At 29.7% G+C, this 25,522-nt stretch overlaps 4 protein-coding genes and 1 long non-coding RNA gene across 9 annotated transcripts; 2 read left to right on the forward strand and 3 right to left on the reverse strand.

Annotated features, from left to right (window-relative positions):
- Positions 1-3,355: 3,355 nt before the first annotated feature.
- Positions 3,356-13,003, reverse strand: Cmtr1 (Cap methyltransferase 1). Its single transcript, XM_088196407.1, has 15 exons — positions 12,952-13,003; positions 12,773-12,817; positions 12,648-12,704; positions 8,657-8,799; positions 7,262-7,447; positions 7,040-7,183; positions 6,701-6,971; positions 6,430-6,629; positions 6,114-6,297; positions 5,817-6,048; positions 5,610-5,757; positions 5,274-5,535; positions 4,136-4,346; positions 3,811-4,064; positions 3,356-3,694 (listed from the first exon to the last, which is right to left on the reverse strand). Exons 1-15 carry the CDS (start codon positions 12,965-12,967, stop codon positions 3,474-3,476), a joined length of 2,574 nt encoding a protein of 857 aa, XP_088052533.1. The 5' UTR covers positions 12,968-13,003; the 3' UTR covers positions 3,356-3,473.
- Positions 11,692-11,934, forward strand: LOC148229541 (uncharacterized). The gene is made up of 2 exons (XR_015811254.1): positions 11,692-11,800; positions 11,877-11,934. It is a non-coding gene; the product is annotated as an uncharacterized LOC148229541 (long non-coding RNA).
- A 1,506-nt stretch (positions 13,004-14,509) lies between the features above and the next one.
- Positions 14,510-16,449, forward strand: LOC148229542 (protein lin-37 homolog). Of its 2 annotated transcripts, none has more exons than XM_088196995.1 (6): positions 14,510-14,652; positions 14,728-14,839; positions 15,418-15,666; positions 15,839-15,980; positions 16,038-16,186; positions 16,257-16,449. In XM_088196995.1, the coding sequence occupies exons 1-6, from the start codon at positions 14,553-14,555 to the stop codon at positions 16,261-16,263; spliced, it is 759 nt and encodes a 252-aa protein (XP_088053121.1). In that variant the 5' UTR covers positions 14,510-14,552; the 3' UTR covers positions 16,264-16,449. The 2 variants fall into 2 exon arrangements, with proteins under 2 accessions (XP_088053121.1, XP_088053122.1); XM_088196996.1 differs by having other exon boundaries at positions 14,533-14,652; positions 16,068-16,186.
- LOC148229543 (rRNA N(6)-adenosine-methyltransferase ZCCHC4) lies at positions 16,395-18,907 on the reverse strand. Its single transcript, XM_088196994.1, has 6 exons — positions 18,574-18,907; positions 18,271-18,506; positions 17,991-18,200; positions 17,736-17,931; positions 17,351-17,674; positions 16,395-16,584 (listed from the first exon to the last, which is right to left on the reverse strand). The coding sequence occupies exons 1-6, from the start codon at positions 18,832-18,834 to the stop codon at positions 16,459-16,461; spliced, it is 1,353 nt and encodes a 450-aa protein (XP_088053120.1). The 5' UTR covers positions 18,835-18,907; the 3' UTR covers positions 16,395-16,458.
- Positions 18,908-19,432: 525 nt separating this feature from the next.
- Positions 19,433-25,159, reverse strand: LOC148229544 (uncharacterized). Of its 4 annotated transcripts, XR_015811306.1 has the most exons (7): positions 25,055-25,159; positions 24,948-24,985; positions 24,788-24,844; positions 24,133-24,157; positions 21,313-24,066; positions 21,170-21,245; positions 19,888-21,099 (listed from the first exon to the last, which is right to left on the reverse strand). XR_015811306.1 is itself a non-coding variant. In XM_088196998.1 (6 exons), the coding sequence occupies exons 2-6, from the start codon at positions 21,480-21,482 to the stop codon at positions 20,868-20,870; spliced, it is 339 nt and encodes a 112-aa protein (XP_088053124.1). In that variant the 5' UTR covers positions 21,483-24,066; positions 24,133-24,162; the 3' UTR covers positions 19,433-20,867. The 4 variants fall into 4 exon arrangements, 2 of the variants coding, with proteins under 2 accessions (XP_088053124.1, XP_088053125.1); XM_088196998.1 differs by lacking the exons at positions 24,788-24,844; positions 24,948-24,985; positions 25,055-25,159 and having other exon boundaries at positions 19,433-20,895; positions 20,961-21,099; positions 21,313-21,380; positions 21,455-24,066; positions 24,133-24,162; XM_088196999.1 differs by lacking the exons at positions 24,788-24,844; positions 24,948-24,985; positions 25,055-25,159 and having other exon boundaries at positions 19,888-20,895; positions 20,965-21,099; positions 21,313-21,380; positions 21,455-24,066; positions 24,133-24,162.
- Between the last annotated feature and the right edge of the window lie 363 nt (positions 25,160-25,522).

Genomic DNA, 25,522 nt, shown 5'->3' on the forward strand with positions numbered 1-25,522 from the left:
TTGATTTCGTGTAAAGTTTGCCGGTGTCTGCTGTGGCTAATTTCTGTGCAGGGTAACGCGCCGTCGTGAAAAGCCATGCGAAACTATCATTACTCCTTTGTGGCGGTTTTTCTTTGCCTATTTTTTTCATAGAACACAAATACCTAATGTGTGTTTAGCGATGATGTGGTTTGTAAAACGTTTTAATTAATTTATTGAGACACACCTTAATGTATATTGTATATTCAAAGAACAAGATAATCATTTTTTAATTAACATTATGGCTATGTATGTATGTAGATAACATTGTTGAATCTTAGAAGATAGCTTCAGCTATACTCAAGAAATATATAATGCTAGTAAAAATAGAAACAAATTTGTGTATCAAGTTCGTTTTTCTGTATGAAACCGAAGCTGAAATTAATACTCAACGATTGTGGCAATGATGTTATGGATACGATAAAGAAAGCGGTGCAGTGTCATCTATTATCAGTGATGAACTAATACAAAAAAATAAAAAAACGAAACGTTTTGACAATGGTCCAGAACAATATCCAGAACTGTCTGTTATGAAAGAGTAAAAACATGATTTTTACAAGAAAGATATGATGCTATTTATGTAAGGTTATATTGTTTAGATATCGTAAATTGTATTTTTAAGCTATTTTAAAAAATGTATCTTATAAAAAAATATTAAAATATTATGCTATCTTAACTCGAAGTTCATGTTTCAAGTTAAAGGAGCATTGCCTTGTTATAATTTAACCCTTAGGATGTTAATCGATCATAAATGTTCCCGTTGTGTCCCAAAAAATAATATCCCTCAAGTCATAAGATGGCACAACAATTTATTTGTAGGTGGCGATAAATTCTTTATTCTCTAACTGTTCAGATTCAGGCTGATAATAGAGAAACTAGCCTCTTTGGTTGCATAGTAGTTGTATCAGGATCAACTTCATAACGAAGCAGTAAATCGGAAAAAGTATGGAAACTTACATGCTTCTGATCAACCGTCAGAAACTCACTTCATTGCTCAAAATGTTCTGAGCTCATTCTTCTAGAACTATAACGTAAATCAAATGTATAGTGATAACTATAGAAAGCTTTTTGCTGCGAGGATCATCTGCAATGTTTCTTTCAAATACTTTTTGATTATTATGTATGAAAAATGATAAAATATTAATGTTTCGTGCTTAATTATAAATCATTTTTGGACATATATTTAATTTTTTCATGTTTTAAAAAGGAAATTCAAGCAAAAGTTCAGTAATTTTCACTAAAGTCACAAATTGACATATTAACATAAAATTGAGAAAGTAATGCAATCTGTTCGTACATACATAATCTATAAAATTAGGTTATAATATAAATAATTTATCAAGTTGTTTTATTAATCAAAATATATTAAATAACAGTTAATTTAACATAATAAATTACATATATAATATGAATAAATTTGTTTTTTATGAGTTTTTTTTTTGTTAATGAACATCTATTGTGAAAATTTCTAATAACGGAACATAAACCCATAATCTTTTTACAATAAAAAATGTAATACAAAAAGTTTGTCTATGCATATCACGGTGACATTAATAGATGTATTATTTATATATATAGTTTTTTTATTTATAGAACATTAAAGAGCGTTTAGAAATACCTCACTAAATCAGATTATCCTCCTCACACGCTAGGAGTAATTGCGTAAATGAATTTCGCTGTAGATACGTATTTCTACTATGTAATTTTCTAACATCAGATAGTATCGTTTTATTGCGCATCATTAAAAGAACAAACAAAAAGGAAGTTTGCGGTGCGTTTTTCAACACAGACCGCCATTGTCACGCAATTATCGACGATTAGCCCTCCCTACGATTAAATAGTCTGGATGAAACGAACACCTCGTAGCTAAATGTAGCGGTTTCCTCATAATCTCCTTTAAAACAATTAAACTTTCATGGCTTAAAGTTTTATTTTCAATTATAGTTTTAAACTGCGACTGATTATTTGTGAGTTAATCAAATTAATTATTCATTGATACAAACATAACAATTTCCATTATTAAACATAAGTATATCTCACGATTTAGTCAATTTATTAATTACATCTCTATAAAATGGTTTTAAATAGATTATTTAGACTACTTAAAATGTATACTACTAACGTAATTAAGCAGGAATCGGAATAAATAATAATCGATTAATCCGGGGAGAATGAAAAGTGTTATAAGTCTTCGAAAGCAATATTTATTTAAAAACAATTATCCAAAGTAGGCCAGTGTTAGCCAAAATGATTAGACTAACAGCAGTTTTATCGTCCATTAAACGTATTCGAACTAAAATGAAATTTCAAACTTGCATCGTTTTAGGTATATTTATACCAAAACGCAGATTAAAAATAGAGTAACCAAAATGTGGCGAAATTAACAAACCTATAGAATTGGGCCTTTAATCTTGTTTTATTGTACTAGTATGCGGTTCTGCGCCCTGGTTGTATTTAGTAAAAACTTCACACTAACTTGCGTGAATGTAGCGTGTCAGGGCTACATTAAAGTTTTTCTAATTCCACACAGCGAGGACAGAACAACGCAAGTTTAGCGTTCTTCAAGTTTATCGTACAATCGTACGAATGTAATTGCGACCGTACACGATTGTACAATATGAATGCGACAGAACCAGGGGGTGTAGGTACGCGTGTTGAGTATTTAAAATTTCAATTTAGATTTGGATCGTGATATACAATATCGTTTTGTAATTTTAGAACTTTGTCTCTAATGTCGTGGACTCGCTGATTGTTTTAATTATGTACACACATATATACGTTAGTTAATTCGACAAGATCTTGGAAGCTTTAATGCAGGACGTAAAATTTTATATATATTATATTATAAATAAGTTTGATTAAACAAAAATGTGAAAATCACTCGGGGCAAGATTAAAATGATTCTTGAGAAGTTTTATTACATCTCAAACAAGATTTAGCATACTCTTTCCCACACCCAGTTTTCATCTCCAATAAGATTTTTCCCTAAGAAACTTCACTTATGCTTTAAGTGCTGTATGAGTACAGGTATCAATACGTCATTTTATTAATTCTGTTGTAACCTGTTACCTGTTTTAAAAGCATGATTTATAAAATAAAATATCACTTACTGTATGTATCATACATTAGCAATCATTAGTTTATAAACCAATTACCACCATTTGACTCCTTTTGATCCCTAATTTAAAATTATTATTTTTTACTTCAAATGCCTATTTTAAATTAAATTAAATTTATGTCACAATGTACCTTTTTTCTATAATCAGTATTTCTTGATAATATTTCATTAGCAAATCTAGATTTGTTTCTAATGTTTTCTATCAATCATAAATAAAGGTTTCGAATTAAAGGACATTTTTTTATTTATCACATTTATTAATTTACATAACAATTAAACACAAATAAAAATAAGTATATTTTTTAATTTTAAATTTGTACAGACTATTTTTTTTCCTTTAAAATAGTTGATTTAAATCGTCTTTGAACACGTTTATCAAGAATTTGAAGCTCTCTGTGCGCAAGCCTTCTCTTATGAACGGAACAGTGAATGACGACTTTATGGCATCAGAGGTTTGAGTGAACGCACCCATTGCTAGGTCGAAAGTAGATTTGTTCAACGATTGGTTGAAGTAGTATTCGCAATTGTACGATTTGGAAACCGAAACAATCCACGGGTCTGTAATAGTAAATAAAAAATAAACACTTCACCATTATAAAATTACAAAATACAATACAATATGCCTCTCATCTAAATAGAGTTGATAGACACCTTAAATTAACAACAAAATTTACCTTTAGTGAACTTAAGAAACATGAATCCATTAACAACGAAATATATGTCAGAATTTTTCTTGAAACTGGGCACCAAAGATATGTTTGCAATAGAATTATTTTTTAACACTCCTTGTTTTAGCTTTGATATGTCATCAGGGAACATCGAAAACTTGTAAAGGTTTTTGAAACGCAAGGGATAATATCCAGGCATATCGTTTGATGTGTTATTACATCTGTTCACAGCAGCGCAGAACAATCTGATGTATTCGTTTCTGCAAAAAATTTAAATACAATTAATCATACATAGACTTATTGTATGTATGTACTTATAAAATATTTATACCTCCACTTCAAACAATATTTATGGATAAGATCGTAGCCCAATGAAAAAGCGTCGATTATGTGAATACTATGAGATTTATGGATGCCTCTACCTTCGCCACGTTTTTCTTCAACGTTTTCTGCTAAAATCAAAGTGCCTTCAGGCAGAAACAGTTTATCAACGGGCCTCCAAGTTTTGCCTTCCAATTTGTAAACACATGGTCCACCTAAGCCTATAAATAAAATTAAACACAACTAAAAAACATATCTTCGATTTGAAATAAGAAAGCCTTAACTCAAAAATAGTAATTTATAATATTTTTAGGGTGCAATTTAACAGATATATGCATTTAAATAAATACTTTGTTCCATAAAATGAATTGTTTGTGCATTTATGTAAGGTAAATCTTCGGATTTTTTCTTTGGAAAAGGATTTGTTGCAGAGTTATTCATAATATTGCTCATTTAAATTATTCTCAATTTTTGTATATAACTGAAAATTATTATTATGTTATATTAAGTTACAACTTATAACTCGTATAAAAGTCCTTAGATGCCGTCATTCATAGTAAATTTCAGATACTACCTGTGCTTCGAAAGTTGGCTCTTCTTCTATGTTATGTCACTAATTATTAAATTATTTAGCCAGAAAAAGTATCATTGCGATGTTTATCTTGTGTTTGTAAATAAATACTTAAAATAAAAAAGTGAAAAGCAGTGAAAAGCTTTAAATGAATCCAAGTTCAAGAAGTAATGCCTCATTTTACTATTATGAAGAAAAGTTCAACATTTTCAATTTAGCTATATGCCAACTGTAGAATAATAAAGTCGGTTGTTACGTTTATCATGAAGAAAATGGAATAAGACCTTGGAATGACTTTAATCGATAAGGCTCAAAAAGAGAAAAAATATATAAAAATCTATTTTAAAAATTACGTTGACATTGGAGCAGGTAGTGCAAAACCAATGTTGACACTAGATATTGGACATCAAAGAATTAAAAATATAATGTATAGGTCGGTCATCCATATGACAAATTGACACCGTAATAAGAAAAGTATGAAAGAATAACGAAAATATAAGTTGAGTGTCATTCGATTTGACACATACTTATGTGTGAATTTGACATAATAATATAGTAATCTTATGCGATAATTTACCTAAATAAAAATTGAAGCTTGTGTCTTTTAATGTATCACAAAATACATAGTACCAATCGTAAACTGACTGTAAAACACTTTTATTTTTTTCGGGACAAATGAAATCGGCCTCTGTTTGCATCTGTTTGGGTTGATAATGCAAGGATTCCTTCAAAAGTTCTTCGTTCATGTAATTTGTTTCAGTAGTCATTTTATCAGCGAGTATTTTAAGCATTTCCTTGTGTGTGGGCTTTCGAGCTGTCTTTCTTTTCTCGTCTGGAATCTGGCAACATATGATTAATATATAATCATTCCGTGGCTTACAAATGCTTAAAATGCTTAAATCGCATAAATTACCTTCCAATATTTTAAACACGCTTTTCTCACGCTTTCTTGCTTTTCCTCGTGTGTCAAACTATTGTCATAAATCAACGTGTCTAACAACGACGGGTCCTTATCGCACTCATTGATCTTCAACAAGCTAATGATCTGCTCCTTACCGATCCTAAAAATAAATCAAATACATATAAAAAAATCTTAAAATATAAAAATAATATAAATTACCGGTTATTTGCTTGACATATGTATTCATAAAACGCTTCGTCGTCTTTCATTAAGTCTAAAGGAACCAATTGAATCACGTCTCTTCTGTTCGAATCTTTGGAGAAAGCCCACATTGTCTCGTTGACGTGGATTAAATATTGCTCTATCGCTTCGGCGGCGGAATGTTTCGTTTTACAAATTAAATATCTTTCAGAGTTTGCAGGACGAGAAGTCACAGGTTTATGTATGCAGACTGAAATATTTTTTAAATATAATTAAAAATTCAAGTAATTATTTTTACATACAAATGTAGCATACTTTTATTGAAGCATCTATACATTAGATATATCAGTCCGACGCTAAATTCGGTAAACGTATCGAACAGTTTAACCACAAAGTCTCCGCCTTCTTTCAAGACTGATAAAGCTGCAATGCATTGACACAGATAAAGCTGCTTGGATTTGATCTCTTGTATATTTTCTTCGCCCTCCACCGAAAAACCCTTAAGTGAATATAAGAAAACATTAATCATGTAGATGATTTGCTAGCATGTATAAATTTAATTATTATTTATGTAATTTAAGCAAACTGCTATTGATTAGTAACAGTAAAAAGCGAACAAATAATCAATTACCCCATCTGCCATCAAAAAATGTACACCGTTATTGTCTTCGCAATTATCTAGAACAAAGTCTTTTAAAGATTGTATATTATCTGGATTGAAAATATCTCCATCGTTGTTTTTGCCGTAGTAAGGAAAGAATGACTCGGTCGGTGCAGCAAGCATACTGGATATTTTAAAATCATTGTTGCCTCTGAGTGTAAAGCCAAATCCTATGAATATAATAAAAGCGTTAATGACATACCTTCTATATTGAATTTTTTTTTTCATACACCACATATACCTTTAGCCTTCCATTTCTTTCTCCAAAGCACATATTCAGAAAATCCTCCAGGACCTGCACACACATCAGCGAAATAAAGCAGCTCTCTTGAAGACAACGGCTTACCTTGGGCATTCAAGTGATTTGTAAACATAAAATCAAACACTGCGTCCAAGTTCGCCATCTTCAAAGCTGCCCTATTGATAAAAAACACATTTTCGATGGTTTCATACATATTACATCTTCCGACGAGTGTTCTTAGTTTGTCTTTAGATATCTGATCAAACAGTGTCTAAAAATACCGAATAAGCAAATTAACACCATAAACGTAAACAAACTGATTTTGCAAAAAATATCTACCTTTAAGCTCAAGATGTCGCTTAGCATTTTGGGATCGCAAAAAGATGTCTCGTCTTCGATAGTCATCTTCTGAGTTCCGATAACCATACCGTTGTCTAACACGTCTCTACACATTGGATCACCTTTTAAACCTTCTAGCCATATCTATAAAATAATAATCATATCAATATAATTGTAAAAAAAAAACATAATTGCATTCATATACTATAATATTCAATATACCGGTTTTTCTTCAATTCTAATAATTTCGCTTTCGGGGTTCCATGAGGGGCCATCGTAAGGTTTTCCTTGAGAAGTTGGAATGAAGCCGACGCCCCTTCTTCCTTGTTGTGTTGATAATTCAACAGGTTCAACCCGACCTTGATTATTTTTACCCAAGCCTTCTCCACTTTTATAACCTTGATTTTTCTAAAGGCATAAAATAAATGTTTTATTTTGATATAAAATACTTTGTTGGGAACACATGACGCTGATGAAAGCATTGTTAAAAGCATTATAAAAACATGCTCGTTAGTCTTCATGGCTCGCTGAAGATGTATATTTCTTACGCCAGCATTCATGACGATTGGAGATTCAGAAGGATTAGGTAAATGAATTCGCAATGGAATATAAAACAGAGGCCATTCGGTGTCTTTACAAATGCTATTGTATTGATTTATACAAACAGCTGGTAAAATGCATTATCCAAAATGACGAGTATTGCATTAGTGTTGCTGAATCTCCAACTGTGCAAACTACAGTGGTTGTACAAAAAAGTTCTTATAAGAAAGAAAGCAAAAATAACAAATCTAATTCCACTCCAAATGTTCGCAATTAATCTAGGCAGAGCGAACGAAACTCCTCCGTCTTAAACAGCGTATACATGAGATTACATAACATAAATTAGACTTCTATTTGTAATACACTTCTATCAGGAACTTTTATCAATAACTCCCATCAGATACTCTATTGGGACACACGAGAGTTCATTTGTACTTGTCAAAAAAGACGAGACCAATTTCAGTCTGCAGAAAAGAATTTATAATAGGTACGGTGATGATAATGTAGCTAAATAAATGTGTAAAAATTATTTGACAGACTTAAATCAGACAATTAAACAATCAATATAAAGTAAAATTTAATGAATCTGAGGATGTAAAAAACATTCACCATTCTTAGCTTTTGGCCTCTAAATCGACTTTTTAAATAATAATTTCATTATTGCGCAATCTATACATTTTTTTTCTATCAGTTATAATGACAGTGCCCATCTTTCTGCAAGCCTTCTTATCTCTTAAATTTGGATTTAAATTTGCCTCAGTGGAAAAAATTAATTTATGACTTTCAGTATTTTTATTTACAAAATATTTATGTGACCTGTGAATAAGTAAGTCAGAAAGAGCAACGTGGTGAAAGCTTAAAAACATCCTAAACAAATTATTTAAATTTTGATTAGTACGTCATCGCCGCATGTGTTTGAAAGTTGTTTAGGTAAGAGATAACCACTTCTTTATTCACTGATCCATCTGGGTATTTTTAAGTTTTATTCACTGCTTAAAATAATGTTTTGTTTGAACCCAAAAACTTATTTTACATAATTTACAATTTAAAAAAATGAATATATCATAAATAAATAACCATCATATGTTCAACGGCCTTCCCGTAGCCACCGTAGGGAGCTGTTGGAGTGCTGTTTTTTTGTTTGGACAATGACACATTCTCATTGTCTGAATTACTACTGCTGTCAGCACTGCTCTCAGAAGAATCACTATTAGCAAAACCTGGAAAAAAAATTTTTATTATTTAATTATTTGCAATATAAATACATGGATTATTTAAAAATTTATTCCATATAAACTTTTATAATAGAAATACGAGAATCAATCAAAAGAATCTTGAATACATTTTAATTAATTTAATGAAAACGATACAAAAGTAGAGTATAAAATTGTTAAATTTATATTTTATATTTTGAAATTTTTGGAGTAGGAGTGCAAATTTTAGAAATTAACATAACGCTGCATAGCTCGTAATCTTTATTTATCTAGTCTCCAAACTACATATAGAACGCCAGAAATAATACTTTAGTACTATGCAGACTAATAATTTATTTCGCAATGTGTTAAAAAAAATTCTAGTAGATGGTCATAGTAATTCAAAGCGATAAAATCACCACTATCTATGTTTACATTTAGAAGTGAAGAATCATTAATTAGCACTAAATTCATATTCAAATCCATCTCTGTTTATAAATTGTGTTATCTTACTAAACAATTGTTTGTAAATAGTGTCTGTGCTTGGGATTCAATCATTAAACACGAGATATGAGTATCGTAATTAATGTTTATTTAATCATATTTGTTTATGTGACTGTGGCATATTTGTATATATGACTATGTATACATATTTGTTTATGATTATGGCACATATAACGGATTCAGTGAAACTTGATTTATATTACCAGTACAGTGAAACTAACTGATCCTGTACGCTACAACTCATGTCTCCCCTGGTTTAAAATTGTACGTAAAATCCAAATTTAATGTCATTTTTAGATAAATATTCGCTTTTTGCTAAAATATGTTATGACGAATTTGTGTTTTTGTCAAAATGTGTTATTCGTCTGAAATATCGTATAAATTAAAAATTAGGCAGTGTATTAACTATATTCATCTAAATTAGTTGAGAAAGCTCAACAGGCTCAATAATATTGGAACATCGCTTTTTCGTACTAATATCAACTTCAAGCAGAAAAATATTATTTTCTTATTGAAAATTCACAACTTGGCATTCACAAACCATCACCGTGTGCACAAATTTGTGTTACATCATTTAATACTAGATTTGCGGGTATAAATCAGTCAATTTGACAGGCGTCATTAAAAATAGGTACATAGTGGCCAGATTTTCAAAAATTAGATGTTTCGGAAAATAAAAACAGTGTTAATATATTAAAAAATAATGTTCCATATACAGGCGAAAATATTCTTGGAGAATATATAATTGCACTTTAGTTTAAATAGTATGCACTTGGCACATAAAACTATAATTAGGAAAGTTTCCACTACAAATTTGATACTTTGCCAAACCTTAACTTTAATTCGAATACTTTGCACACGATATATACGGAATTTAATGATCTCAAAATATATTGCCTAAATATTGGTGATTCTTTTATAAATTTTGGATTGGATCATGATTATTTAACTGATGAAACAATTTTTGCGTTTTTTCATGAAGTAAAAAAATTAATTCATTGGATTCAATTAAATGTATCAATTAATTGCTACATTGAACTCAGGATTTAAATATTCAACAATCCAATTTCTGTTGAATTTTTGTTCAAAATAAGCAGTGTCTGCAATAATCCTGTTTGGAAAAATCTGAGCACCGTAATAAATACAATTTGATTCCCTTTTTTATTACTTCATATTCTGTCACCAAACGCCTTCCTACAGACATTCATCAATCCCTTACTTATGTCTTCGAAAAAAAATGTTTAGGTCCTAATATCTGGCCCTAATGCCATACATGTACGGTGGTCGATCTTTTATTGTTTTGAGATACCCCAGATAGTTATATATTTACATACATATATAACTGAAGAACTAATAAATAAAAAACATTGTATTTTTTACAATAAATTTTTAATCTGACTAAGTGTAAATTTGTATAGAAAACAATATCAATGAAAAAATGAACATAACAAAAATATTTTATATTAATTTTATAAAAAATAATAATCACTTAACCAAGTATTTTATATATTTATTTTTGAAAAGAGATACTGACTCGTGATGGGAAACAACATGTGACTCACTAAAAGTCGCTGGCGTTTAAAGGGTTAAGAGCCTCTAAATTGATATAAAAAAATCCACAAAAACCAAATAATATATATACAAAAAAATATGTCAAATAAATTAACGGAATTTAATAAAAGAAGTTGAATAAATTAATAAAACATACCAATACAAAAAAGTAGAAAAATAAATCAAAGCAATAAATTTACGAATCTCTGATTTTTTCTTCTATAATTTACTATAAATGCAATATAAAATAATAATAAATAAATAACAGAAACAATTACGGAAAAATATATAAAATTAACTCACTCAGACTAAAAAATGTGTATAAATGAATTCACCACTCAAGGGTTAAGCTAGGTCAGTGACTCCCAACCTTTTTTTAACACAAATATATTTTTTATTTTGTTGGTACTTAATCCAGTTTGACATTTATTAATTTAACCATTGTAAATACAAGAGCAATCGCAATTTTTTTTTTTTTTTTTTGCTGTATTAGGGGTCCCCAAATCTTATAAGAAACAAGCTGGATTGATATGTACGAAAAAATATTATTTTTAGAATCATATTGGAATAATTGAATTTGCAACATTTGGACAATATTATTTTTATCAATGATCTTATTAATTTTAGACACTTTTTTCGGAAATGCTGGACACTTACTGAAATTTGTTTTTAACGTTTATATATTTTTAGGAAAATCTCAAGTTAATTTTTCGCAGGCCAAATAAAGTCACCCATCAATATGCAGAAAGCTATTTAGAAGGAATGTATCGATTCATACTCAACATTAATCAAGATGGTCGAGAAGCACAGTATACAGTTTACGTAGTATGTAGTAAAAAAAACAGACTACACATTCGATTCCACTAAACATCTACGCTCAGACTACTACTCGCTCCGAGATCTTCTTCGACCATGGACTTACACATCCCCTCATGTTTGAACATCACCTTCCAGGACACACACTAAAAAACAAGTACCGACGCAACCAAAGATCTACTATCGAAGCGACTATGTACGAGCTGTATGTTTCAAATGTTTTCATGTTAAAGGTACTTCTCATGCAACTAGACTGGCCACAACAGATGTGGATAAAATAAAGACCACGATGTCAGGCCTAAACATTACAGCCAATACTGTTTCAAGACATTTTGATACATTACTTAAAAGCATTTGAAAATGGATTCAATACAACTTTAATAAAAAAAATATAGTTTTCATAGCAGTTTAAGCCAGTACAGACCATCGCAAAGAAGATTACTGAGGAGCTGAAGGAAGTAATCAACAGGAAATATGACAATGTCACATTTCAATGGGCTCAGAAAAATTGTTTTGACTCATCCACCGTATATTGTAGTATGAAGACTAATATTAATTTAGAACTTTTCAATACATTTAATATGACAATAACATGTTTACAGTACTAAATAGAAACATGAACCGTGTACTCCGCATTGAATGTGAGAATGGTGTAAATATATCAGATTTTAGTCATCAATCATTAAAAAAATAGCATATCCATATTCGATTTAACTTATAAATAAATTATTATATGTTACAACTCAATACTTTGTATAAGATAACCTAATTATTTTATATTGGATCATAAAATATGAATACTTTTAAGTGCTAAAAGATACAATCTACCTTGCAAGAATAATTATTTACAAATAAATTTATTAAGACTCCATATAAATGAATTTATCTTAAATTTTGAAATGGTCATTCGGGTTTTCGAAAAAAAGCTACGAGTGGTAATGGAATAGATTAATTTCGTTTCACATTTACAATATAACCGAGATAAACTTGAATCAATCTCATACCTATGAAATCGTATTTTTTTTTCTTTGATTTTGGTTCTTTCTCCTCTTCAGATTTGCCTAAAAATATTGAAACAACATTATAAAACATAATGTTGAAACAAGCGAAAGTATATTATATCGTTTACCTTTCTGGCGTTTTCTCTGCTTGTCCGGCTTTTCGGCCATTTTGTCTGAAAATATTTTACAAATCGTAGATAAGCGGCTTGATAAAACAACACAAATCCATAACGAATATGCAACACAATCTGATAAACATCGATGATAAACAAGAGAGATCTTAAATCGTAAAATATTAGTATCTTACCCGAGTCTTCTGACATTTCGCCGTGATGTCTAGCGAAGCTACACAGAATGTCGAATATTTGGCCAAAACACGCATTTATTTGACGTTTAATATAAACAAACATCCAGAATATATTCTGAAAATCAATAATTATTTTGTAATTTTCTGAATATTATTCTACTATTTAATAATAATTTCCCCCTATCGACGCCAACCTCGACATTTAAAACGATGGCGGCGAGAACAAGGTGGAACATTAGCCCAGAGCCGGCCCGAGGATATTTAGTGTTCCAGTCTAAAGAGGTCACCTCGTAATTTTTTGTTCGTTTAAAAATGTCCGAGATAGCCCTATTTGAGCTCCCACTATCGTTCAACATTCAACCTAGCACATTATTTTCATTAATTTAATTTTAAAAACATGAATTGATTAACGGCAAAATGGCAAAATGAGTAATAAAAATCTAAAAAATATAATATTCACATATATCGCTTAAATTAGTTATTATTAAAATCGATGCGTGTTAATAATACTGAATAATTGAATTTAATCGTGACTAAAACTTTAAGAAAGGTGGTGAACTTAACAATGTATTGTAGATAGACTAAATAATGATTCATTTATACTTACTGACATTAAGAAAATATGTTTTATCCGCTATCGTTGAAATAAAACCACAAATTTTAAATGTTTGCTGGAAATGTCAGTGAGACTATTGAAACATCAAAAATATCAACATAAATCAATACTTTGGCAACTAAAATTGGTAGAGTATAAAATACTAAAATAACTTTAGCCTTAATAATTGATGAATTACTTGCGGATAATACCATAAATAACAAAGATATTATTATTATTATTTTAATTTTGGAAATCGCCATAGAAGCAAAAAATCATAATGAAGCGGAATAAAATCCAGTCCTCTTCACCGCACATATATTTCTAGAATGTTTTCAATTGTAGTAAATTGGAAAATTATGTTTTTTTTAATGAACAAATTCTGAACGAGCCTTCAACTTCCAACGCGAGCTTATGAATTTTATCTCCGTATATCAAAAACTACATAAAAATATAATCATCGAATCAAGAAAATTAAATAAATTTTAATCATGGATTACTTTTTTAAACAGAAATATTCAACATAGAATGATAATGAAAGTGACACTAATTCTAATTATGAAGAACCATTGTCTTTAACATGCATATCTAATGAGCATACTATCCTTTTTAGTGATAAGAGCGATTTCGAACCGAATCCCAAATCGTGCCAACCAATGTTATATAGCAATGGATAATTATAATGAAGATAAGTAATAAAATTAAATGAATAAAAAAATTCGAAGGAAATTTTTAATAAACTTTTTAATGCGATTCTAGATATATTTTAACACACTGTTTGGCAGTTTGGGAAAATTATGGATCTCATTTCTAATTTATCAACGTAAATCGTGTTTTTTATGCGGTACCATACGGAACGTATCTACCGCATAATAAGATACCGCAAATAATTATTATTACACAAACACAAATTATATTTTACCCATCAAATTGAAATTTCCCTACAGGGATATTTCATTTTGTGTATTAACAATTTAGGCGGTTGACGTTAGTCGTTTAATTTGAGATGTCGCGCCGTAAGGAGACTTCGCCTTCGGTGAGCGGTTCTTTGTCACCAGTAAAATCTCCGCCACCCGTGAATTTAACGAGAGGCACAGGACCAAATGGTTTTAGTTTTGTCTTATAATTCATTAAATATAATATCCATATTTTGCGATCGACAATTCAAATATTACTTTCAGATGATCTCAGAGCAGCCCGTGGGCGCTTTAAATGCGCCCTTAAGTGCGCGATTGAACATAAACCAGAAGATAATAGCGATTCTTCGATTAATCGTTCGCCTTCACAACCCGGGTAAATAAAGCTTTAAGCTAGAACTCGGGGAAACCGGGGTAAATTACCTTAAAATGCTAAACAAAATCTGAGAAGTGCTAAGCTAAATAATACTGGAGAGTGAATGATTCCTTTTTCCCCATCCCGAGAGTTGGCAAATCTAGTTTTCACCTTTATTTCAAACACTCAGCTATTTCTTGGCTTTTAAAAACATGGTCAGTCATTTGATAAAAGCTATTTTTAGTTTTAGTTTAGTTAACTATATTGCGCCCATGAGTTTAAAAATATGGTGACTTCTGTCAATAGTAATGGTTATATTTTGGGGTAATAATTAAAAAATGTTCACATACATCTGCCTTGACCTTTGACCGCAGCTAGTATTTTTGCACACCATTTAGCTCTTTGCTATTATGTGGTGAGCACTTATTTATGCCATAATTTTTTAAATAATATAGTATATAAAATAACTAAATACAAGATTCATTACTAGGCACCAAATGCATACTGGCGATTGTCTTTATGGCATATATGGCCATCCGAGGTTAAATGGTTAAACTACATAAACTGCTAATTTGTACTGAAATCATATTTATTTTTAGAAACTCGAAAGATAACAAACTATCTTCTCAAATCAAAAGAAAAATCAACGATGGTTTAAGCGGCGATGAAGATTCGTTATCCGGTAAAGGCAAGAGAAATGAGAAGAAATTTTCTGGAATGCACAAAAACAACTCTTACGTAATGAAGCTGTTTGATAGAAGTGTCGATCTTGCTCAGTTTAATGAAGACACTCCTCTTTATACGATTTGCAGAGCTTGGATGGCCAATAAACCACGCGCTAATTTCAAGTATGTCTATATATTGCAATAAAAGTAGTTATTTTTAGCCATTATTGTAAAAATTCTTTAGAATTTATTTTTTAATCTCCTTAGTTTTTAAAAGAAGTTCAAATGAACAATGTTTAAGTGCTAAAACTAACATAACTACTTTTATTGCAACTTTTTTGGAAAAATATTTCAGAATAAATTCACAAAACAAAAAAGATGCTATTACCGAAGAAGGAATCAAATTACCGCCGCCTGAAGGTCATCCAGTATCCCGCGTACCGCCACTGTTACCAGAACAATGTGTCCATACCAAATTTGACATAAATTTGAACTATGTAAGCATTATATAAATATTACGTAAAACGAAGATATCTCATATTTTTTTGTTCAAGGATGATAAATCTGAAGTTTCTGTTAATAAGTTGTTGAATTCACATCTCACTCGTTGGCATGCCATTAAGAATAAATGGTTTGAGCAATCAATTATATACGAGTCTAGATATGCTGCTACTCAAGATATGTTAAATGAGATGGATACAAAGTATGTATTGCCTCGTTTTCCAATTATAAATATATTGAGACGTAATGATGATAAAAATAAAATGTTTCAGTTCTTGAATGGAATGAATTTGTAAGTACAATTTATGTTTATAATGAATAATATTAATATTTAAGAAGCTCTTGTTTTTCTATATTTTAATGGTATGTGTATATTATCAAACAAATCAATAATTTTTATTGTAAGTATATTTTAAAGTTTTTTAATGTAATTTATTTTATAATAAATCATGTATACAACAGAAATAATGGTCGTTATTTATTTTTCTTAATTATTACGCTTTTTTTCGACAATCCTTCATCAAATGTTTCTCCTTCGCTTTTTAGATTTTTTTTGCAATCTTTCTTCTTGTGTCCAGTGGAATTACAAAAGAAGCATTTCTGAAAGAAATATAAATAACTTCATCAAAGTAATCACGATAATTTCGAATAATAAAACACATTTGGTTAATAAATATCAAACAATTGCAAGCAATGGCAAAACTAATAATTTTTACAATTTTTATATTTTATAAAAATAAAATAAGTGAATTTTTCCTACTTAGTCATATTACAGCTTATTGAAACACTGATGGTTAATCAATTATATTACATTAAAATTAGATCGATGTTTCCTAAAAAGGCTCAAGTGCTAAGAATATAAATAGATCCGCCCTGGTCGGTATTTTAAGCATTTGGGGGGGTGCTGCTGAAACACGAGTGGACAATTGCATATTGAGAAATAACCATAAATAATTTATAAATATAAAGAAATTGTATGTTTTGGCAAATGTTGAAGTAATAGAGATGGCTAGGTAGAATATCAGGCTAACATTTGAAGACAAGCAAAGAGAATTTGTCAATACTTGTTTGCGAGTGCACTTTTCCCGTCTGCGCATTCTAATTAAATAACAAAAATATCCTAGAACTTTGTAAACATTCATCATATTATATTGTAGGATTTTTAATTATTTGTTTTTGTTTTTAACCTAACTGTGTTAGACGCGTACGTCAATCCAAAACTTTATTTTGGTGCTGTTAGTGGATATACTCGTGTAAAATAAAAATTATGCCTATTGAAAGATCGCCACTTACTACAGGTCCGTATGAAAGCTAAATAAGTATGATGTTATGCTTTGCTTCTAAATTAATAGTAAATATAGAATACCTGAATAAATGGTAAATTTTCACATCTGTGATCTTCCAATGAGCATCTCATACAACGAAAGCAATGTCTCCAAGTCGGTTTTACGCATCTATCGCAATGTTCGCAATGAACATAAGTTGTTCCGTTTTTACTGGTACAACCATTGCAAACATTACAATGTTTATTCCACTTTCCGATCCATTTGTTACAATCGTTGCAAAATTTATATCCTTCCGATTCTGGCAATTGTACTTTCTCAAGCGAAATGTTCGTAAATATTCGCACAGCAGATCCCGCCTTGCCGTCGTCGTTATTTTTAAAGCTTTTATGATTTTCATACAATACCTAAAATGATTATCAATATTAACATTATCACAAATAATTAATTAAATAATTTAATTCTCACTTGATAATCGGTCATTTGAAACGAGAGATAATTATTAACGTGCGGTTCCATGAAATACGGAAGTACCAAGAGAGTTGGTAGCGATTCGCTCTTGTTGTTTATAGAAGCATATTCATTTGATAGTTGGTCAAAAGTATTTTTTAAAGCTTCTACTCTTCCACCAAACGGTGGATCGATAACTACACATAGCCTATTTCTAAAAACGATAACATTAATAAAAAATTGTATACAATTAATATTCTAATTATAACTAACTTGCTGTTCTTCAAAAATGGTATGAACACGTCGTTTTTGCTTTGATCGTCAAAAAAGTGGTTGCTAAATAAATTATAGCGGCAAAACTCTCCAGGTTTATTAAAATTAAATAAACGGCGATCAATGTCGAGTAACAACGTTTGTAATTTAAGTTCTTTATGTTGTTTTATATACTCGTGGATACGCGGTGTACCGATACAAACTACGTAGCTATAATAAAATTAAAACAAATAAATAATTTTTCGAAGAATTTGATACATTTTGAAAGCATTAGTTTTACTTTAAATTATTTTTCATTATTATATTCAGAATGCATCGCGTCGAGTTATCTGCAAAGAAGTATTGCGCTTCTTTCTTGTTATCTTCAAGTGGAATTAGAAATTTGGTCGGATTTTGTAACGAATTCTTCGTTAAATTGGTAGTAACTGTGTGATTGCTGTGATCCTCTTCCGAAGACAAAAACAGCTTGGAGCAGACGTGGCAAAAACATTTCACAACATCTGTTGTCTTCATTATCTAAAAAAATAATTAAATAACGAAACAAATGTTAAATTATCACTAAGCAAGTTTTCAAAATATATACCTCCTTCAATCTCTGATATAATGCTGTCTGATCGACTTGATCTGTTTTGAAATTTGGTTGTTTCCTTTTATTCTTCATCCATTCCCAATGGGTCATGTAGAAATTGCAGTCTTTCGTAGATCTGTACGCGGAACACGAGTAATACTTTTCTTTCCCTCGAACGAAGCACAATGTCGGACCATGTTGGCATTTAGGATTTTCAGGAAGGCTATCTACGAACACTTGTAGCGAATCTTTCCAAAAGTTCTGCGTCTTAACCATTTTGTTACTGCACACGATGTAACACGCGTGTTTGACAGACGCCAATGTGCACGTTAACCTAAAAATTGTTGCCAGTCCAAATAACTAATTTTTGATAATAGTAGTAATAAAAATATGTTATAAGTGAATGGCTCGAATTTATATTAAAAGGTCAGCATACATCGTGTAAAATATAAATTATTTACGAAACGTTTTAAGCATTTTTATTTAAAAATGCCTAAAAAATGCTTAAAATGTAGTCTAAAATGTTGTATAATTTCCAAAAACCACGAAGGCTTATTTAATCTAATAATATTAAACTATCAATAATAAATTAATAAATAAAAAAAAAACAATATATTGTTTCATTTCATGTTATATGAGAAAAGGCAATTATATTAAAGCAAGTGTAATAGATTACAAGGATAATTATGTAATTCTTAATTTCCATCATTTTTCCATTGCTTAAAATTACGATTTTTGCTTTTTATACTTTATTATAAATTGAGATTAAATTAGAAATTAAACACAACTTATGTTTTAAATTTTGTTTTATTAAATATTAGTATTTCTTTATAGAAATAAATATAAATATTCTTACAAAATTGATAATTTGCAATTTTATTTTTTATAATATGATTGCATTCAACATGAGATATACATGACAGAATCTTAGCTAATAACTATTGTATTACTATTGTACATCATCGAAAATGCATTGATTTTTTTCATGGACTAAAAGGTATCGTTTACATTTAAACGTTTTCCTGCATTTATCACATTTAAAGCATTCTGATTCACCATGAATGGTTTTAAAATGTTCTAATAAGTAACGTTTACGTTTAAATGTCCTATTACATTTATCACAATCGTAGCATTCAGATTCGCTATGAATGTTTTTAATATGCTCTAATAAGTAACGTTTAATATGAAATTTTTTTCCGCAATTATTACATTCAAAGTTATGATCAGAGTGAATATACTTTTTATGTAATAAAATATAACGTTCGCAACTGAATAATTTACCGCACAAGTTACATTCTAAGTTAGAATTGGTGTGAGTTATTTTGATGTGGGTTAAAAGGTAAGCCTTAGATTTGTATAATTTTCCACATTTGCCACACTCAAAATTGGAATTAGTATAAGAATTTTTGGCATCGTCAGATTCGTGGTGAATAATTTTTTTATGTACTGTGAGGTAGCTTTTCCGCTTGAACATCTTTCCACATTTATTACATTCAAGATTAAAATTAGAGTCAGCAATTTTAGTCTTAACCAAATTGTTACAATGTACATTGTCAGAATTAGAGTGACTATGTTTTTTATGAACAGAAAGGTATCGTTTCTGTTTGAATACTTTTGTGCACTTATCACACTTAAAATTTAAATTTAGGTGATTGTAATTAGAATGAGTTCTTTTAATATGGCTTGAAAGGTAAGTCTTACATCTGAAAAATTTCTCACATTTGCCACATTCATAATAATTTGAATTTCTGTAAGCATTTATGGAATCAACAGGTTCATGGTGAACATTTTTTATATGTATAGTGAGGGTAATTTTCTTTTTAAATACCTTTTCACATTTGTCACATACAAAATTAGAATTAGAGTCAGCTTTTTTAATCTTATCACACTTGAGAAGCTTAACATTTTTAGAATCATAATGATTACTATATTTTTTATGTTCTGAGAGATAATGTTTGGATTTGAATGCTTTACCGCAGGTTTCACATTTAACATTATCAGAATCGTGAACATATTTATGGTTCCAGAGGCATTTCCTAGTTTTGAATGCTTTTCCACATTTTTCCACACCACATACAAACTCATAGTAATCTCTATGAGTATACATATGCACACGGAGGTTGTCTTTATGTTTAAATATCTTATTGCAAATGTCACATTCAAAGTCATAAGAAAGATTATGACCACTCATATGTTTAGTATATGATTTCTTATTTTTTAGCACTTTTCCACATTGTCCGCATGTAATGTCTTTTTGATCGAGGTGAACGCGGATGTGATCTGAATGGCTCCGTGAATTTTTGAAAGTTTTAACACAATAAACACATTGAAAGTGTTCTGAATCAAGACAATGAACATCTTTAATGTGCCATATGAGAGTATATTTATTTGTGAATACATACATACACTTGCCACACTCATAGTTCTTTGAATTACTACTGGACTTCACTGGATTTATTAATGTAGGATTAATATTCAACTGTTCGATAGGTGATGTATTAACGCTGTTTCTATTAAGTATGTCTTTAACATCATGGGATTCTGAAAACATAAAACGATTAATATACCATGGTTAAATATAATTTAATAAGTACACAAATTATTTTTCAACCTATTTCTAGCATATCATCATATTCGTCAGCATTATTTTGGTAGGTTCTTTCGTATTCTATTTTGTCAGGTTCGTGCTTGAAAAAATATATTTTATTATTTTCTATACCATTAGGTTGCGTTGTTAAAATTTGTTTTATTTACCTTAAAAACGTCACATTCTATTTCGCTTTCTATATCAAAAGTCATGTCTGGATTTCCAGCGACTGGTTCTTAAGAATATGCAACTTATATATCACTCAAAATAATAACATATAATATTTTATTATTAACTTGAACTTCATACCTGTTTTAAAAAAGTTTAAAAATGACATTATAGCTATTTGATTAGAAACACATTGGTCCAAAACAAAAGGTGTAATATCTCAAACGTCAAACGAGAAACGATTCTCTTTTTGGTCTAAGCATGATGTCAGTTCATTCGTGTTTTAAAAAAATGGATCAATAAATGTTGGTATAAAAATATTTTTCAGAGAAACTTTTTTATAAATAAAATATCTTGAGTATTCTTTAAAATGCTTGTTTTGTTTTCGCCTACCATTGCAAACTAATTTATTTTATATTTTTAGTAGGGAAACATATTTTATAATTATATTTCTTAATTTATTATGAATATAAAAAAATAAGTACAAATATTTCAATAAATGTAATTTTTAGATATTCAGATATATATGTATATTATCTGTGATCTTATAATATTTAACAACTATATAGTTATTTTTACTTTTAATATTTGTTAAAAAGTTTTTTGGCGATGCTACAATGTTTTATTTAATTTTCAAGCTGAGCTACATTTTTTTATTTAATAGTTAAAACTAATTTGTATTAAACCCTAGTTAGCAACGAGATAAAAATCAATAAATTAAACAATCACTTAAGAATATCTTTCTTAGTGTTGTATTATGTTTTATGAATTTTTGACACACTTGACGAGAGAAGGACAGCCAGTAGCATTTCGTCCGACCGGCTCCGATATATTCAGTAACAATCATGTAATCATATTTAAAATAAAATAAAATTTTCTGCAGCGGTCAATGTGTCTCATTTAAAACCTGTCAGGTTCGTCTGCCAAAGCAGGATCGTATAAAACAAAACATTCGATAAATTAAAAAATAATATTTGTTGTATATAGTATGTATATCATATCAGATTTTCTATGAAAGGCAAATTTAGTTCAAGAACAATATTTAAATAAGCAATATATCAAATAATTGTTACATAAAATGAATTGTTGTGCATTACTGATGGGCCAAATTGAATCAAAGCGAGCGATAGTAAACGACCATTTGTCAAAAAGTGAACACCCCATGAAAAACTCTGCAAATGTATTATTTTCCAAAGAAATACATATTTTTTATTAGTTTACTTCCTATTATCCAAGTGCACAAATTTTAATATTTAAGAAAATTTATTTATTGGTCTGGAATTACGCAATATTTTTTTCTCCAATCACAAGTACATATTATGTATATTATTACTTTTAGTGTTTGATTATAACCTCAGTTGTAAACATTTATTGGTTAGGATAACTGAGAGCATATTTTATGTGAATTTATTTTAAGAACACTATCCTTGAACAACTTTTTTGTTACAATCCGTGATAAGTTATTCCTTAAATGTAAAATACTTAGGTTGTAGCTATAAATGATATAATTCACTAAAAATGCTCCCAACATAAAATTTCTAACACTGTCCTGTTTCGCTAAACAAAGTGGAGTGTAGGGTTCCTTAACGTCTCCGTGCAGTTTTACTCGCTACTTTATTTTCAGCGCGATTCTCAGTATCAGCTGAAGGGATTTTATTCAAGGAGCATATATATGCAGATCTAAAGATCTTTCGAAGACTTAGTTATGACGGCGGATGTAATTAGAATCAATAATAGAAAGAAATATAGCTTTTCTGCTTGAATACTTTTCCACTCTTATCACAATCAAAATTCGAATTGGAGTCAGCAATTTTAGCCTTATCAAAATTGTTAAATTGTGCATCACCTGAATCAAGGTGACTATATTTTTTATGCACTGTGAGGTACGTTTTACGCTTGAATACTATTCCATATTTTTCACATTCAAGATTCAAGTTGGTTTCAGCAATTCTAGCCTTATTCAATTGCCACTTTGAACATTATCAGGCTCAAGATGATAATATTTTTAATGTCTAGAAAGGTAATCTTTCCCTTTGAACACTTTTTCACACTTATCACATTGTAATTTATAATTATGGCGAAGACCAGCATGAGCTCTTTTGATGTGGACTGCAAGGTAAAGCTAACATTTGAATAATATTCCACATTCGTCACACTTGAAATTAGAACCAGCGTTAGCATTTTTGGGATCAGGAAGAAAAATATTTTTATCTACACTGAGGTAACTTTTTTGCTCTAATACCTCGCCACACTGTCACATTTAACAACAGTATTACAGTTACACCTTTTTTTATGCCTGTAAAGACAATGATTAGATTTGTATCTCTTACCACAGGTGTCACACTTAACGTTATCACATTCATGGACATATTTATGATTCCTAAGACTTGATCTACTTTTAAACGCTTTTCCACACTAGGTACATTTAAATTCATAGAAATCTCTATGTGTATACATGTGTGCACTAATATCTTGTTTGTGTCTAAATTTTTTATCGCAATTATCACATTCAAAGTTGGAAGAGAGATTATGACGTCTGAGATGCTTAGTATATGTAATTCTATTTTTTAGCTTTTTCCTACATTGTCCGCATGTAAACTCATTTTGATCAATTTGTGATTTGTGGACATGAATACGGTTTGAATGGCTACTGGAGTTAACTGGATTTAATAATAATGTACAAATGTCCGACTGTTGGAGAGGTGATGCATCAATAATATTTATGTTAAGTACTTCTTTAACGTCATGAGATTCTGCAAACATAAATAAATAAATAAAACATTATTGTATATTAATAAGCACACAAGTATTTTTTCAACCTATTTCTAGCATATCATCGCATTCATCAGTATTAGGGATTCCAATCCCGGGATCCCGAACGATTTTCAATACCCGATGAGTCCCGGGATTATAAAACATAATCCCGAATTTTTCGGATTGGTTGATTTATCAAGCACAATCGAATTATTATTGACAACATCGTTATATTTCGTGTACAAACTTGCGCAAGTTGCACGTGTCATCTGTGAATCTTTGAGGCTGTGAGTCTGAACGTGCTTTTTCAGCAGTAGGCTGCTTAGGAACCAAAATCAGATCAAGCCTAAATGATAAAACACTTGATGCTTTGATGTTACTTCATGAGTTTTATTCAAAATAATGTTTTCAATTAATTGTGTCTATGAATGTACATACCTATGTACACACATTGTCAAAAGTTCATTTTTTTCTTCTCAAATAAATATATAAGACCTTCCCTTTTTTATTTTTATTATATTATTTTCTATTTTAAGTCCAAGACTAAAATTATACGTACTTTATACATTGTACGTTATAAAAAACAGATGTAAAAATATATTTTATTATTCATTTTAAATTATTTTTATCGATAAAATAACATGAAAATTATCCCGGGATCGACTAATTGCAATACCGAAATCCCGGGATCAAAATTTTGGCCCGGGATTGGAATCCCTAATCAGTATTATTTTGGTATTGGCAGTCTCTATCATATTCTATTTCGTCTGGTTCAGGCTTGAAAGAAATATATTACATTAGTTCCTATATAATAAAACGCTATATTTTATTAAAATATCAATTTATTTTCCTTAACAGTATCATATTTTATATCGTTTACCGAATCAAAATTGTTGTCTTGATTTTCAGTGACCGGTTCTACAGAATATGCAAAGTATAGAAGTATTTTGTATAAAACATTACATATAATTATTAACTAATTAATACCTGTTTTAATATAGTTGAACAATGACATTGTAGCAGTTTAAGTAAAACGATATTATTCGAATAACAGGCGAACGCTTCGAACGTCAAACGAATGTTTTGGTCGAGGCTCAACGTCTGTTCGTCCATGATCTAAAAGTAATGTTTTCTTTTCAACTTAGTATACGTTTTAAGAGAGTTCTATATTAAAAATGTGTTACCATTTTTTTATTTACTTTTTAGCATAATTTTATTTTGCGAGCGAAAAAAACTTGACTTGACTTACATTTATTGTATTTTATAAATAGTGTTTTTGTTTTTTTTCTTTATATATTGTGGGAATTTTCACTCACAAAATATAAAAAGAAAAAAAACTTTATTTTGTCCTTGTTAATAATATCGGCGTCACGCTTAAAAACCAATAATTATGAACCATTCACCGCTGTTTGACCCTAACGACTACGAAAGCAGCCATCAACGTTTTGCTATATA

This window comes from Plectrocnemia conspersa, unplaced genomic scaffold, assembly GCF_051122295.1.
Source record: "Plectrocnemia conspersa isolate PC_06_02 unplaced genomic scaffold, ASM5112229v1 ptg000011l, whole genome shotgun sequence".
NCBI lineage: Eukaryota > Metazoa > Arthropoda > Insecta > Trichoptera > Polycentropodidae > Plectrocnemia > Plectrocnemia conspersa.

Bases quoted from the DNA above. Each gene is read 5' to 3' on its own strand.
- LOC148229544 (XM_088196998.1), bottom strand. From the start codon at position 21,482: ATGTCATTTTTAAACTTTTTTAAAACAG. The intron at 21,100-21,169 runs GTTGAAAAATAA...TTATGTTTTCAG, and splicing joins TGATGATATGCTAGAAATAG to AATCCCATGATGTTAAAGAC. The intron at 20,896-20,960 runs GTATGTATTCAC...GTCTTGATTCAG, and splicing joins TATGAGTGTGGCAAGTGTAT to AACACTTTCAATGTGTTTAT.
- Cmtr1 (XM_088196407.1), bottom strand. The intron at 7,184-7,261 runs GTATATTGAATA...ATTATTTTATAG, and splicing joins TTAGAATTGAAGAAAAACCG to ATATGGCTAGAAGGTTTAAA. The intron at 6,298-6,429 runs GTAATTGATTAT...TATTCACTTAAG, and splicing joins ATTTTTTGATGGCAGATGGG to GGTTTTTCGGTGGAGGGCGA.
- LOC148229543 (XM_088196994.1), bottom strand. From the start codon at position 18,834: ATGGTTAAGACGCAGAACTTTTGGAAAGATTCGCTACAAGTGTTCGTA. The intron at 18,507-18,573 runs GTATATATTTTG...TTATTTTTTTAG, and splicing joins TATATCAGAGATTGAAGGAG to ATAATGAAGACAACAGATGT. The intron at 17,675-17,735 runs GTGAGAATTAAA...TAATCATTTTAG, and splicing joins TTCAAATGACCGATTATCAA to GTATTGTATGAAAATCATAA.
- LOC148229542 (XM_088196995.1), top strand. From the start codon at position 14,553: ATGTCGCGCCGTAAGGAGACTTCGCCTTCGGTGAGCGGTTCTTTGTCA. The intron at 14,653-14,727 runs GTTTTAGTTTTG...TATTACTTTCAG, and splicing joins GAGAGGCACAGGACCAAATG to ATGATCTCAGAGCAGCCCGT. The intron at 14,840-15,417 runs GTAAATAAAGCT...ATTTATTTTTAG, and splicing joins CGTTCGCCTTCACAACCCGG to AAACTCGAAAGATAACAAAC.